Below are 15,888 nucleotides of genomic sequence, written 5' to 3' on the forward strand. Positions count from 1 at the left end.
CCCATGATTGCACAAGTGGCAGAACCGCTAATAGAACTTGAGTTATATCTGTCCTTTCCTTTTTCTAACCGCGGAACAATACGTGTCGCCTCATCATGTGCAGGACCACAGCTGCATCTATGGGAAAATAAATGGAGAAGGGCAAGAATAGTGTTCTATACAAAATGACCAAATCTGGGGGGAGATGAGATAGCAGCTAGAACCAGCCCTAAATGAATAGCTGTCCTCGCTTTCAGTGCTGGTTTGTCACTTTTTTGATTGATTATTGCATATTTTCTGCATGCGCCTTTTCAGACTAAGGCCCTTGCAGATGAGCTTTGAGTGAGGTAATTGCAGCTATTTCAGTATGAAGTCCAGAGGCTTTGCCTGAAGCAGCTTGATCAGCAATTTAGTGACACAAAACCTTGCGGTGAAGTTACTGGTGGTGTGCAGCCATTCCCTTGTGCTGCTCGTGCTTGGGAGGCTTGTAGGTGCTGCTGAGAGCAAGAATTCATCCTCCATGGTCAGCAGCCTGGCAGTTGTGAACTAAAACTCTCTCTGTGGAAGCTTGGGAGAATTCAATGCAAACTTCTTAAGCCCTGCAGCAAGACACTCCAGACTGGCAGGGCCTTAACTGATACCTGATACACCTCCCTATGTTGTTAAAAGGGAAACAGGCTGCATAATTTTCTTTTAAAGAATAAGTAACATAAGTAGAAGCACTGAAATGTAAAATGGATTTTCCAGTGCTAGCAGCCAATTTTGATGCTTGCATGTCAGTAACTTACAGGATCCTTCACAGCAATTAATGAAAAAAGAGAACACAACATAACCTATCTCAAACTACCTTGGTGCTGGAAACACCTCGGTTACATGGAATAATCAAAGCTGAAGGCTGGGTTTTGGTGACCTTTCCCCCCCACCCCCTCTTTCCCTTCTCAAGGGTGAAGTGCAGAATGGAGGACATGTCATGGCTTGATGAGTTTTGCTGAGAAGAAAATAAACTCTTAAGCATTTTCTTTTTAATATTTGTGTGTGTGTGTTCTTTGAACTGAAGATGCTCTTTGTTGTTGGAAATGGTCATTAATTATAGAATATGACTTTGTGGTGGGGTAAGATCTGAGGTGCCTTTAACTTTTAGAGCTGAGCATTGTGTTCTCTATTTCAGAATGCGGAGATCTACAAGCTGACATCGGAGCAGTACCAGGAGGCAGCCACCAAGGCAGAGGAGTCAATAAAGTGAGGAGCCATTTTTTTGTGCTTTTTGTCAGTTCCAGCTGCATTCTGTAAAGCTCTGCGTGTAGCCTCTGGATATTCCCATAAATGGAGTGTGAAGTTACCTCCTGTCAGGTGTTTAGGGGGCTGATGAGCTAGCAACTTCTTTCTGTGCCCAGCTTGACAGAATTCAGTGTAAAGTTGCTAGATCTTAAAAGGGAGAAGAAGAGAAGGACTTAGAAAATTGTCACTGAACAGGAATATTGCCTGGCGTTTTGAAAATGGCAATGGAACATGCTTAGCCTGTTCAAGCTTTGACCCAAGGCATTTAACCTACACATTGCAGCACTGGGCAAGTGCACAGGAGTAGGAAGAATGGCATCACTTCTAAAGTTTGCATGTCCAGGGAAGAAAGAGCTAAACAGTCTGAATCTTAGCCCTGTAAATTTCAATTAAAATAGAGTTGTAATTAACACAACTGCTTTCTGAGAATGGCTGCAATGATTTTTCTGGCCTTGTTTATGGCCCTTGGCACAACTAGTGTACCTTTAATGTGTGGTTTTGTTTTTCCCTTTACCATGAGTATATTTAGTGTCTAAACTCCATTTGGATTTGCCAGTAGTGTTATGTAGCTTATTGTTCCACATGCACTAACAGCTGTCCAAGAAAAAATATTTTCTGTAATTCTTTAATATTAATGAGTCCAAAGCAATTACACTGTCAAGAGCAGTACTCTGATTTCAGTTGGGTAAACAGTTGGCCAATGTGCAGTAAACTGGAGTAGTGGCATATGTAGTCCAGTTGGGTCCAGTCCAGACTGTACGATATTTAATTGCATAAATAGATAATATGGTAGTGATGAATATGTTAGTGGGGGGTGCAGTATATTGTGCTGTCTGTACTCAAAATTACGTTTGGCTGCCAAAGCATCACATAACCTGTTGTGATTTCACGTTTTTGTTTGGACAGTCAAGCAGTAAGTTGCTAAAGAAGCCAAACCAAGGCAGCTAACACATTGCATGCATTTTCGTGCGGTTCTCCATCGCAGAATTCTAAATTCTGGGGTTTTAAAAAAAAAAAATTTAAAAATTCATAGGGCATAAAGTTCTGACAGTCTTTGATCAGCTCAGCCTTTTCTCAGATTTGCTTCTGCAGATGTGCCATCATAGAGTGATAGGAGTTGGAAGGGACCCCTGGAGATCATCTAGTCCAACCTCCACCACCAGCGCAGGTTCACCTAGAACAGGTTACGCAGGATGGCATCTGGGCAGACTCCAGAGACAGAGACTCCACCACCAATCTGAGCAGCCTTTTCCAGTGCTCCATGACCTCAAAGTTCCTCCTCATGTTTAGATGGAACTTCCTGTGTTCAAGTTTGTGCCCATTATCTCTTGTCCTGTCCCTGGGCACTAATGAAAACAGACTGGTCTCATCCTTCTATCACCTTTTAGGTATTAATAAGATCTCTCAGTTTCCACTCCCCTTAGTCTCCAGGCTAAAAAGCCCCAAGCCTTTCAGGTGTTGGGAACACATGTAGCAATGATTTATCTTCATCAGTTGGTAGAGGAAGAGACTGGGACTTGGGATTATGTTCTCTTGCTATTACAGACTGTAACTAACCTATTTTTTATAGCAGTCTAAAGTCTGGTTCCTCAGGCTTCAGTTTCACTTGGTATCTTGTGTTTCTTGTGGAGATGAAGACTGGTAATGTAGCAAGCTTAGGAATGCAAACATTTCTCATAAAGTGTAGTGGCTGAGGCCAGTGCAGATGCTAATGTTTTCTTTCAAGATTCAGAACATGTATTTATAGTCTCTTAAGGGTTTATTCCCCTTTTCTTTGAGCCCTTATCATCTGCTAATCCCTGGCTTCTGGCCTTTGTACAGTGCTCTTTGATGGCTGTATGAACAAGAGCCATCATAAAGGGACAGATTCCTTAGGCTGCCTTCCTTGCAGCCATAAGAGACACCTACCCTAACGTGACACTGTCTGAAAAGATAATATAGCTGGAGGGGTGCCTTGAGAAGGGACAAAGCTGAGGGCAGAGTCTGGGATAATGCCCTTTGATAGTTGTGCATGTGGGAAGAGTCATTGTTTTGCCCCATCAGCCTGCAGTCTAGGGGTGTCTTGCAGCAGCAGGCAGTGAGCCCTTTCAAGGTTGCTACCCTGGTGTATATCCCACCCTAGGAACACTCTCAAAGAGTACATGTGTCTTGAATAAGGCTGGGACAGGGTCAAGAAAACATTATTCTTACATTGGTATTCATGCTTAATTGATAGGAGTTGAAGTCTGTGTTGTGAGATCTTCTTGTCAGCCATTGTAGATTCAAGTTGTTCTGCAGGCAGTTTATGGTAATAAATGATAAGACCCTGTGACTTCAGTGGAAAGAATAGTTTGCTCATCCTGTTTTGCACTTTCTTATTAGATATACAAGCACAGTAAGTGCTAAGATAGGTAAGAATGATTTATGCAGATCTATTAGCTTGGTTGGCAGGAATAAACTGACACTCCAGCAAAATTACATGAACTGGAATACTGCCAAAGTATGAATAAAGCCCTGGTCTGCCTGCTTCCAATGCTGAACTATGACAGCTCCTGTAACAAAAGGAAACCAGGAGTGGCACTTTCCCCATCTGCAGAAGAGAGTGTGTCTCCTTCCCATAGTGTCTCTTCCCTAGTTTATATCAGCTCTGCTTCACTGTACTCTTTGACCTCTTCCTGGCAGTTGTACCTCGAGACCAATCTACCCTGTGTTTATTGTCTTCTGCCATTGTGTATCAGCATAGTTGATGGATAAAGAAGGGGATAAAGCAGGAGCTCTTTCCACAGTGAGTACTCTGCTTTTTGGAGGCCATGTTGAAGCAAAGATACAACATATCTGAAACAAATAAACCCACCTTTTTTTCCTTGTAATTTATTGACTTCTATAATTCCCTTATCAGCACCCACAACTCTGTACAAGTGGTCAATTGTTCCATGGATTATTTCCTCTCCTTAGTGATTATCAGGTGTTGCAAGACTTTGGAATGTTGTACAAGCTTTCCACCAGTGACCCTTCACAGCATGCCTGTGAGTTAGGCAGGTAAACCTTCCTGTCTCCCTTTGTATAGAAACAGAAGTGGAGTACTTATTGCTGAGCTTCATATTAAATCACTGACACAGTCATTAGCTCTTGGTTTCTACTTCAAGGTAGGATGCTAGGCTTGATGCCTGCATGGCCTGACTTGTACAGTAGACTTTGTTCCTCATCTCTTCACTTAAACCCAGCCTGCTCATGTCTCCATGTTCCTACTGCAGTGTCTCCTTCTTTGTTCTGGGCTCTGTCCAACCTGTTTCTTTCTCCCAGAAAAAAGATCCTAGCAACAAGAAACCACTGAGCGCAGCTTTCAGCACCTTAAGCAACTTGCCCTTGTTGCTTACATGCTGTGGTGAATTGGACAGTTGCCACAGACGTATTGTCTAGATGTTGTTATAATTGGTGCATTATGATTTTTCTCTTTTGTTAACCAACAAAATTAAAGTCTGGGGACCTACAACTTTTCCCCCCCTTTTCCTTCCCTGTTTAGCAAATTGTGCACATCAGTAACCACCCACAAAGGAAGCGGCGTGTAAATAAAAAGCCAGCGCTCCCCGCCCTTCCCTTCGTTCCACATCCTTTTCTCAGTGTTCATAGAGCCATGACTCAGACTGGGTTTAGAGAAGACAACTTGCTAATCCCCTCCCCGCTACAGAGAATAAAATGGCATTTCATTCCAAGCTCTATTAATGCTCTCGCTCTGGGGATAAAGCAGCACTCCCAAAAGGCAGTGGCCACATTTTTTTTCTGTTACGTTGTCTTTGTCTTCTTTTGAGTGTTACATTTAGATTAGCTTCTGAGGATTAAATGTTATTACAGTCTCTGAATCTGTTAAGGGGAAGAGGGGGGCTAAAAAAAAAACCCAACCCAACAGTAAAGAGGTTATGGCTTAGTGCAGGCACTCTAGATTTATCCTCAAAATGCTGGTTGGGTTTTTTTTTTGTGTGTGTGGTTTGTTTGTTAGAAATAAGATTTATTTTCTTTCTGTGAAGGTTGCCTTATGGTTTTCTTTTCTGTAGTTGTTAAATTTGGATGCAAGAATTGGCATGGGGGTGTGTGACTCTCTAAAAGGTAAAGCTGCAGGAGTGGGGTGAAGGGATTAGGAAGCTGTTAAAAGATAAAATTGTTCTGAGGCTGGGTTCTCAGCCTGAGAACTCCTTACAGTTTGCAGAAGTGTTTCTGAAGCTGCTTACTGTGGCTGTGTTGCTTTGCATGTTGTGCATAGAGAACTGCTTATGCTTTGTGCTGTTATCGAACATTGCTATCTTATCCTGGTAGAGATCAACCTTGAATCCAAAGCAGCTTTCCAGTGGAGAAACTGCTGAAGAGATTTAGTCCATACAGGACTTGGTATCTAAGAGTTCCTTTTAATGGTCCTAAGATCTTTACTCTTAATGGGCATGAGTGTTTAAGGTGATTACATTAGAGAAATTGGCACATAATAAGTATCCTCTTGGGCTGAACATGGAGCAGAGATCCACACTGATGTGGTGGGGGTAGGGGAAGAAGGTTCATAGATAGTCTTTCTGATGGGAACAGGAAACTTATGACTTCCTTTCAGTACTCATGGAAATTAAGGTTTTATTGAATTGCACAGAATTTTATGAGGCTGATGGCCCATCAAAATGGCAACACTAACTGGAACCTGGAGGAATTCCCTTTTCTTTTTTTCTTAGCCCCCCCCACCCCCTTGTTTGTGTAAATCTGGAAAGTTCTTAAGGTGGTTATGGGGTATTAATTTTGAAATCTCCTGTGAGACTTCAGGTGTTTCAACAGGGGGCTGTGCCCAGAAGTCAATCTCTGAAACAGTTACTATGTGGACAGTTGTGAAGCCCAAGGAGAAGGGTAAAGACATCATAATTTGCAAACAAAATTGCTTTGGGATTTCTCCTAGCATTAGATTAAATGAATGATTAATTCAGTGTTGAAATGAAGAGCTTCTGCAGTAGGGATTTAAGAGTGTTCAAGAGTAAAAGACTGATTAGCACTGGGAGCTCATGCCCAGCCTTATCTCAACACAGGGCTTCTGTGACCTGCAACGATGACACCTTCACAAAAATTAGTTCGACTCCATCCCAGCCCTGTTCTTCCCTCAGTCCTTGGTTTGTGTTAGTTGCTCCTACTTCTGTCTGTGCTGAGTCTGCTTCACGTAATCTTTAAATAAAGGGATGAGTTATTAGCCAAAGCTTTGCTGTCTCAGATTTATGAAGTTGCTCTTGGTAGGAAACTGGAATATTGCTGTAGGAGAATAATGGGCATGAATTTCCCCAAAATTACTTCAAAAGGGAGTAAAAGAGTAGATGGCCCAGCTTTGACTGGGTGTCATTTTACATGGAGTTTTACCGAAAGAAAAGCTTTCTGATCATTTTCAGTTCTGCTTCACAGAGGTTTTCACTCGTTTACATTGGCATGTAAACATTTTTGTTATGAACTCTGGAAGACCCCTTGTTAAGCAACTTTTTCTACCAGTGCGTTGATTTTTGAGGCAAGGTTTGTTCCCTTACTTCTTTAGTAATGTGATATGTGATAATAATAGGCAAATATATGTAATGGGTTTGTGTAAATGTTCCAGCTGGGCCAGGTTATTCTTTTTTGAACTGAATTTTAAATCTTTAAAATGCATCAGTTTGTATACTTCATCCAAGCTGTTAAATCTTTTCCAAGTTCAGTTCAGTTCTTGGGGATCACTAAGATGCTGGTTCTATGTGCTGCCCAGGGAGGTGGTGGAGACGCACACCCTTGGAGGTGTTCAAAAAGGGATTGGATGTGGCACTTGGTGCCATGGTTTAGTAGTCATGAGGTCTTGGGTGACAGGTTGGACTTGATGGTCTTTGAGGTCTTTCCCAACCTTATTGATTCTATGATTCTAAATAAGACTTGCCTTTTGCCCAGTTAATAAAATGATTTTGTAATCTAATGTTCACGGCACCCTCTTTCCCCCTCAGGCGTGCTGAGGGATGACGAATAAATCAGTCGAAAGAACCCAGATTGCAGGTTTGTTAGTGCTGAAAAAACGGTGTAAAATATGAACATATCTTTCCAAAATGGCAAGAGCATTCCTTCAAAGGTGCCTTGGTAGAACTTGGGAATGTGTAAAATAAGACTTGAACAGGAATGACTGGAATAGCAGAGGAAGAGGTGCCAAAGACTCTGTGTAGTCTATTAGGGATGTTTCTGTTGCTATCGATTTTTACATGGAAAGCACTCGTGTTCTGTACTAATGTTGTCATTATAAAACTCTTAGATCAGGGTTTGTTGGCAGGCCAAATCCAGATTGTTTTCAAAAGCGTGGATATTTGTGCAGCTGTTAAAACAAACCTCAGAAATACTTATTGTGCATCAGAGCACGCGAAATCTTTCAGTCCAAAGCTCTTTATCATGGAGAATGCAGTGGAAACAGAAGCAGATCTCTGCCCTCAGATTGGGAATTACGTGTTCCACTGTGTACCATGGTGGAAGCAAGGTTTCTCCAGGTTCCACAGCATTTTATATTATATGGAATCACAGGTCCACACCAATGTTGAGATCTTCTTGTGCCTTTGGTCACTCCCTCCCCTTAGCTGAGCTGGGAAAGGCACCATATTAATGTGCCCAGGTGACCAAGAAGGTCAATGGCATCCTGGCATGTAACAGGAACAGTGTGGCCAGCAGGAGCAGGGAAGTCATTCTGCCCCTGTACTCAGCACCGGTTAGGCCACACCTTGAGTTCTGTGTCCAGTTCTGGGCCCCTCAGTTTAGGAAAGATGTTGAGTTGATGGAATGTGTCCAGAGAAGGGCAACGAAGTTGGTGAGGGGTTTGGAGCACAAGCCCTATGAGGAGAGGCTGAGGAAGCTGGGGTTGCTTAGCCTGGAGAAGAGGAGGCTCAGGGGAGACCTTCTTGCTCTCTACAACTACCTGAAGGGAAGTTGTAGCCAGGAGGGTGTTGGTCTCTTCTCCCAGGCAACCTGTGACAGAACAAGAGGACAAAGTCTCAAGCTGCACCAGGGGAGGTTTAGGCTGGATGTTAGGAAGAAGTTCCTCACAGAAAGAGAGATTGCCCACTGGAATGTGCTGCCAGGGAGGTGGTGGAGTTGCCCTCACTGGAGGTGTTTAGGAAGGGACTGGATGGGGTGCTTGGTGCCATGGTTTAGTTGATTAGATGGTGTTGGATGATAGGTTGGACTCGACGATCTCAAAGGTCTTTTCCAACCTGGTTAATTCTATTCTAATTAATGACCCAGCTCAGCTTATTCCTGTGGTGGCTTTCTGCCTCTCATATTCCAGCGTGTGTGGTGCATAGTGTGCTGGTGTAGTGGCGTGGGGGTGATTTGTAGAGGATTGAGGTTAAAGTTGTCTGGGGAAGCTTTCCAAAAAGAGTGGTGAATTGAGGATGTCAGAAGCAATAATGCCCGAGAAACTACTTGTTACCAGTGAATTAATGACTTGTTTGCTAATTAGCAGCCTAAGGCAAAGTTGAGGTAACACTCCTAACAATCTGGTCATTAATTCAGTAGCAAATTATTTCAAGGGCAATGTTGCTATTTTGAACACTAATTGTGTTCCTGATTCTGGATTATATGTGCTGTGCAAAATGTCTTTACTTACTGTTGAGTGAGAGTCTCCTCCTGGAGTGATGGAGGGGTGCAAGAAGAGGCCAAAGGCTGGTACTAGTGGGGGAAATCTAAGGAGAGAAATAGTTTATTCTGTAGGCCAGAACTTCTGTATTTCCTCCTCCTGAGGAAGTAAACTGTGGCAGGATGACTGTGGACAATTTCCATCATGGTGATCCATCTGTACTGAGGAAGTTGGTGGTGTTAGGTGCTGTTGGATAATGAGAGGTTGAGGTCCTTTCCTACCTTTTAAAGGGAGTTAAAAAATCATCTCTATCACACCAGGCTTAGATGTCTTAATTTATTTTAGTATTTATTTATTTATTTTCACTGGTTTTAATAATTCATGAAGCTACTCTGCTAAAATAGGTTTCTAGGCTATGGAGTCCCATTAGCTTTTGGAGTCTCAAGGTCATATGGTACTCCACCCACAATAAGAGTACTTTGCTGGGGTTGCTTCTTTCTTCCTATCCTTTCCTTGTCCTTACTACTCCTGGAAGTGTCTCTTGCCTGCCTGTCTGGGACATGCACATAGCACACCAACCACAGTCAGAATGAATTTGGCCCATAAAAGTGGTGTTTGGAAGACAGGAGCATTTGCTTGTTCAGGGAATATTGTTTCTTCAGGGAGAACTTCTCCACACAGTGCTTCCTAGCATGAGGGAGCAGCCTTGGGTAGCCAGGGGTCCCATTGACTCCCATAAGACTCTTTGTGTGCTTTTCTCCATACTTAAAACAATGTTATATAAATTACTTTCTGTAAGGGATTTTTATTTCCAGTTCTCCGAGGACTTCTTGAACATAGGATATCTCTTTTAAAACAAGAGAAAAAACAACCAACCCAAACCACCAAACAATCCCAATTCCCCACACCCCCCAAACAGACTTCAAGACTTTGAGTGTTCTTTGAAAGCACCATTGTTGTTGTCCTTTGGGGCATGAGTCAGTAGTCAGCAAGTTGCACAGGATGGTTATAGAGGGGCACTGTGGTTTTGAAGATTAGAGTATGGGCAGAAACAAGAGGATTTATTGAATATGATATTTAGCTTCCTATCCCACCTGAACTTTGCTGGCAGCTTCATTCTCCTTGCAAAATTTTGTTTCTGCTTCAGCAGGATGTGCTACACTGTCACTGCAGAATTTACTGATGGACTCATATTTTTCTTTGTCACCAGTAACCCCTTATGTAGTCTGGTGTAAAGCATAGAGACCTAGCACAATGCCTAGTGGCATTTCAGAGAAGCAGCTTCTTCCAAAGCCCTTCCCTTAGCAGTCTGACATCATTGCAAGATCATCCCACATGGGGTTGCTTAGCCTGGAGAAGAGGAGGCTCAGGGGAGACCTTCTTGCTGTCTACAACTACCTGAAAGGAGCTTGTAGCCAGGTGGGGGTTGGTCTCTTCTCCCCAGGCATCCAGCACCAGAACAAGAGGACACAGTCTCAAGCTGTGCCAGGGGAGGTGTAGGCTGGATGTTAGGAAGAAGTTCTTCATAGAAGGAGTGATTGGCCATTGGAATGGGCTGCCCAGGGAGGCGATGGAGTCACCATCACTGGAGGTATTTAGGAAGAGACTGGATGGGGTGCTTGGTGCCATGGTTTAGTTGGTTAGGTAGTGTTGGATGATAGGTTGGACACCTAGTGTTGGATAGGTTGGACAGGTTCTGTTCTGTTCTATTCACATAGGAAACATTTACTGAACCTGTGTCCCCCTCTTGTCTTGTGGTTATGTGAAATCAGCATGCACTTTCTTCAGAATAGTTTTTGGGGAGGGCTTTAACAGGCCAACAAAGAATATGGGCCCACCATTCTCCCAGCAAGTAGTGTGCCAGCTGACCCTGGGCAATCACAGCACTGCCACAACCTGTGCGTTCTTCGGGCCAGGGCTGCATGTGTTCTGTAACTGCATGCATTCCCTTCCTGACCTGAGATCTTAACAAGTTTTCAGGGTTTTATTTTTTATTTTCTCTGAAGAACGAAACTCCCTATTCGGGTCACTTGTTGGGCTGTGTGTTGTTTTCAGATTCGGTTATTGCTTGCTATATTGCTTTTCTGCCTTGTGGGAGCTGAGCCAGCTTCCTTTCTGATTCAGAGAACTCCTTCCAGCAACAAGATTCTGACTCATTCCTGCTTGGCTTCCAGAGACCGTTTTGCTGCTAACTTTAGGCTCTTCATCTTTCCTAGTCAACTTTTAGTAGCTTGGCATCTCTGGAAAAAATGGTGCATGGCTTTGTGGGCAGGAGATCCGGTTCTGTTAACTTCTGTATCTCTTGGCAAGTGAAGGAAGAGGCACTTTCTCATAACTCAGTATTCTACCATCGTAATCAGTAAAGAATTTACATCCAAATGTATATTGGAATTATCCACTTGTGGGGAGAAGTCTCTCATTATTCCAAACCACTTGCCATCTGCCCCGCAGAATGCTAATAAAGAGATGGTTAGTTATTGTGTTTCCAGGTTCAGAAGGATAGGGATCACTTGATTTTTATATGGGCTTGTACAGTATTTTGCATATTGCTACCCTCCTCCTCCCCTGAAGACCCACAGCCCATCACCAAAACCCAAGTGCCTGCAGCTTATGGGAGGAGCTGAGGAAGCTGGTAGAATTTGGTTGAAGCTGCACTTGGCAAAGTGCAATGAAGTGTAAATTGAAATCTTTTAGGATGGCCTATTAATCAAATGGGAAATGACCCCTCGTGTGTGAGGATAGACTGTATAGGAGGGCAAGAGAGTTGGTGGTACATTGGAGTAAGAAAAATAAAAGCCCTGGCACCAACACTGGATGGGTGTCACAATCTCTGCATCACTTTCATCACTGAAATGGAGAGATTGTTGGATTTCCTAAATTAGAGGTTATTACAGAGAACTGCTAGATTCTTAGTATTTTCCACTGCAATCCCTATATTTCAGAGCTTGGGTTTTGGTTTTGGTCTGGTTTTACCTTTTATTATTATTAGCTGTATTTTGGGGGATTTTAGGTGGGTTTTTTTGGTTTTTTGTTTGGGGATTTTTGTTGGCTTGTTTTGTGGGGTGGGGTTTTGTTTTTTGGTGTTGTTTTTTTTTCCCTTGAAGAAAATGTGGTTGTGTCAGGCTGTTTTCACTGAACACAGTACAGTGACACAACAAGTTGCTGACACTTGAGATTTGGGCATTTGTGTAGCTTTTGTTCTCAGTGATAGAATCTAATTGCTTACACAGAAGAAGATTTCAGAACAGCTTCTGCGTGTCTGCGATCAGAAGGAAAGGAGATATCAGTCCTGGGAAGGACAAGGGTGCATTGAGTGCACAAATTGCAGTGGGGAATTGTGTGGCAGCTTCAAACAAGCTGTCAAAACAAGAATGGAGATTGGGAAGTACTTGAGTGACAAATTTTGTAGGATCACAGAGTCATGCAGAAACTCACAGTGCTCTATAAATATACATTCATTAGGCACTTTTGTGGACAAGGTAGGGAGAAAGAGAATCGTGTGACCTGTTATTGAAATGCAGCTGTCAAGAGGAGAAAGAGAGAGGGGAAATAGGGCAGCTGTGCTGTAGTGTGCTGCAAACAATGTGACAAGGCACATGGAAAAAGGTTTAGAAAGACAAGAATACAACTGCTTCAGCTGAGATTTGGACACACTGCCCCTATTCTCATGAAAATTGTCATGAGGATTCATCCTTTTCTGTAGCCTGTTTCCTCTTGCTCTACACAATGTTGCTTCTACAAGCCTTGTATTCCATCCAGATCAGTGGCAAAGCCTGATGAGCAGTGTTTTGAATACATGAGGCTGATCAGAAATATTTCCTTCCTAATCACATTAGTCTATCCTCGTGAGGCATTCAGTTTACACTGAGCTAGGTTATGTAGCTTAAATATTACTGCATTTTTAGTAGACATTTGGATAATCTATTAAACTTACTCCTTCTCTTATTTTTCCTGCCAGACAGCTGCAACATGACCCTTCCCTCTTTCATTTAAAGCCATGTTATCAGGGAATCCCATAGGTGGCTGTGAGGCTGTAGTGCTTGCTTTGTGACAGTGCAGTCCTGTGGCCTGTGCTGAAAGTTAGCTTTCAGGGCCGTTTGTTCTGAGCTGATGAGTTTGTTTTATGTGGGTGAAAATGCTTCAATTGTGTTTAATTTTCTGCTGTAAATGTCAAGGATGCACTAATGAGAGAGGAAGGAACCTTGCTATGTGCTGTGTATTGCATTTGTCTGGAGTCATTTTTCTGACATGTTAAAGAGAAGCCATCAGCGCTACCCAAGGGACAAGGCAGTTTTTACAGGTCAGTTAACCACTTACCAGTTTTCATCCCTGTACAGTACAGCATGGCAGCACACCACACTGATGTGAGCAAACCACCATTGAGTTTAGTCTGCCTGTAATGCACCCTGTACGTGCTGACCAGCTGATTACTCCTTGACATGCAGAAACTGCTGCTCTGTGCCCTGGGGTTTGCTCACAGTGCTGCACATGCTCTTCATTGCTGACCTTTGAGGCTGTCTGCACTGTGGTGACAATGGTGACTGATGTGGTTTGCTCAAGTTACCTCAGACACTAGTCCTAGTCAAATAATGCAGTAGAAGGCAGCTAGCAGTTGTTGGATTTTGCAGCCCACAGGAAATTCCAGGTTACTGCCCCATCTATGTTGCTGCTTGCAGCTGCATGCTGAAGCTAGCTGCTCTGAAATGGTCATATATGAGGCACCCTGCATGTCTTTGTGTTTTGCTTTCTGAACAGAAATATCAAAATGTCTACCTTTAGATACCATCAGTCTCTTAGTTTTTGGGTTCTTTTTCCTTATCTTGAGTGGTTTCCCAGAGTAAAAGGTGAAAAAGAGAATCTTGCTCTAAACTCCATCTGGAATTGCTGTTCTACCCAGTGAAGCCAAGTGGTGGTGTGGCACTCACTTTGTACTAGTCTAAAGAGCTGCCAAGTCCTAAAGCACTAAAGTTGCATCTCTCTTGGCTAGTCTGATTTTTCAGCTGGGTGAAAGAACTAGCAGATACATACGTATCTTCCAGCTCTCCCTTGCTTTCCAATACTGAGTCCATAACTCTTCTTCCATAAAGGAAACTTGTCAGCAGCAACTCGCCAGCAGCCCTTGTGCTGTGTTTGAGACCTCCTGTCTTTGGGGGTCTGTATCATGATGATAGGGCCTTAATTGCCTCTTGCAGTAAGTTTTTTGTGTCTGTCTTTGGAAGCTATGTTGCTTCTTGATTAATTGATGGGCATTTAGGCCAGCACTCTTCCTACTATTGTAGAGCTTAGGATGGAAATTCTCAAAGAACCTTGCTTTAACCTCCCGGACACTTAGCACTTCTTCGTGGGGTTTATATCCACGTAGAAATGAATTTGCCAAGACAAATGAATGCAGTTATTGACTGGAGCAGCCATTACCTGCTGCTATTGAACAGTTAGGAGGGGGTTAAGAAGAAAACCTCTTCTGAGCCACTAGATTGGCCCTGACTAAGATGAATGTCTAATTCACTCCCAGCATCCTTACCGCTGCCAGTAATAAAAAGCTTGCTTCACATATTCACCCCACTGCAGACGTTTCTCTTAAATTAAATATCAAGAGGACATATAATAGCACGATTCCACGCCAAGCCAATATTATCAGATTGATGTCAGCAGTGATAATAGAAGAAGGATAAGTTGATGAGATTTCATTTATTAAATAAAGTAAAAGGGAATATGCAGTGATAGAGAGGATTTGGTAACTCTTGGTGTGTCAAAATGCAGCAAGATCGTGCTCGTTTTGTCTTACCTCAAGGGATAGCAGAGAGAAGGATGCCCTTTGTTTCATTTTAAGAAAACCTCTCCCTTGTTTTCCAGGCAGAGACCTGATTTAGATCCCTCCATGGGAGGGGAAGTGCTGAAATAATGGATTTCGTGTGTACGTAGCCTTCCTTCCCATTGAACAGTGGTGAGGCAAAGGTTTCTTTCCCTGCTATGATGGGGGACGCTCTGCTAATGAGTATTATTTCTGAGTTCATCCTTTAGTTCTTCTTGCCTGTCATCTTCTCTCCTTTCCTCTTCCTCTAAGGAGACAAGAGAGCGAGTTATTGGTTTAATCTTTCATATTCTGTATATCCTGCATTTATTTCCCAGGTATTGTCAGGGCTCATCTCCCATTCATCCCTGTCTGCAGGTATTGTCCTAGCCCTTCCCAGCCCAGCCTTTCTCGTCTTTTTCCTAGATGCTGTAAAGGAGCCCCTTGCATCTGTTTTGCTAATAGTGGTAGCAATTGCAACGTGTTTTGTTTTAGACAGAGGCTAATTGTCTGCCTTATTTGATGGTGACATATTATGCTTAAAACTGTGACCCATTGTAGAAGAAAGGTCAAAGCATGCGAGTTTTCTGCTCTTTATGTATTCAAAGCTCATCCCTGCTCCACCATGTTCCACCCCCCTTGTTGTTTAAGAAATAGTAATAAAACCCTTCAAACAATGAGGTGCTTACCAAGAGCAGTGTAGTGAAGTGTCCAGAAGATTAATTTTTCTAAAGGTTAATTAGAGCCAACAGCCTTGAGCTAGGTTGAGGTTCAAGTGAGATAGCTGGCAAAGGTCCACCTCCTTCGGAAGTCAATGTGTCATTGCTCTCAGAGATGTTTGTAGTTAGCTGCTACTTGTGCCCATCAAGTTTTTTGTGTTTAGCTCCCTTTTCCTTTCAGATACCTACAAGCAGAGGCAGACAACTGTAAGATGCAAGTGGTATTACAGGGCTATAGTTCCCCCCTGTATGGAAATGTTACAACCTGAAGGTAAGAGACTTAGTGTGAGCAGCAGTGGCAACCCTTTGAGTCAGGTAGGACAGCAGTAGTGACTACTGTGCTTGAGCACTTGTTCGCCAAAGCAGTAGAGAGATCCCTTTTCAGTCCAGATGGGTACCCCAACTTGTCTGCTAGATGTGGGTGACTTGTGTACTCCCAGGCTCTGCAGGACATGCTTCCTTATGGCGAGCTGACATTTACTTCTTGTCCCCTTGTTTCATAGCTCACACTGCACAGTGGGGCACAGTGACAGTTTTCTCCCAAACAGCACTAG

General features: G+C 43.1%; 1 protein-coding gene across 2 annotated transcripts in view; it reads left to right on the top strand.

Moving 5' to 3' along the window:
- CHCHD6 (coiled-coil-helix-coiled-coil-helix domain containing 6) overlaps positions 1-15,888 on the top strand; it is a 120,649-nt gene that overhangs the window by 60,423 nt on the left and 44,338 nt on the right. For both annotated transcript variants that reach the window (XM_009896346.2, XM_054162850.1), the window contains one exon: positions 1,148-1,218. In XM_009896346.2, coding sequence (XP_009894648.2) covers positions 1,148-1,218 — 71 coding nt within the window. The remainder of the gene's footprint in view (positions 1-1,147; positions 1,219-15,888) is intronic.

This window comes from Dryobates pubescens, chromosome 1 (genome assembly GCF_014839835.1).
Source record: "Dryobates pubescens isolate bDryPub1 chromosome 1, bDryPub1.pri, whole genome shotgun sequence".
Lineage (NCBI taxonomy): Eukaryota > Metazoa > Chordata > Aves > Piciformes > Picidae > Dryobates > Dryobates pubescens.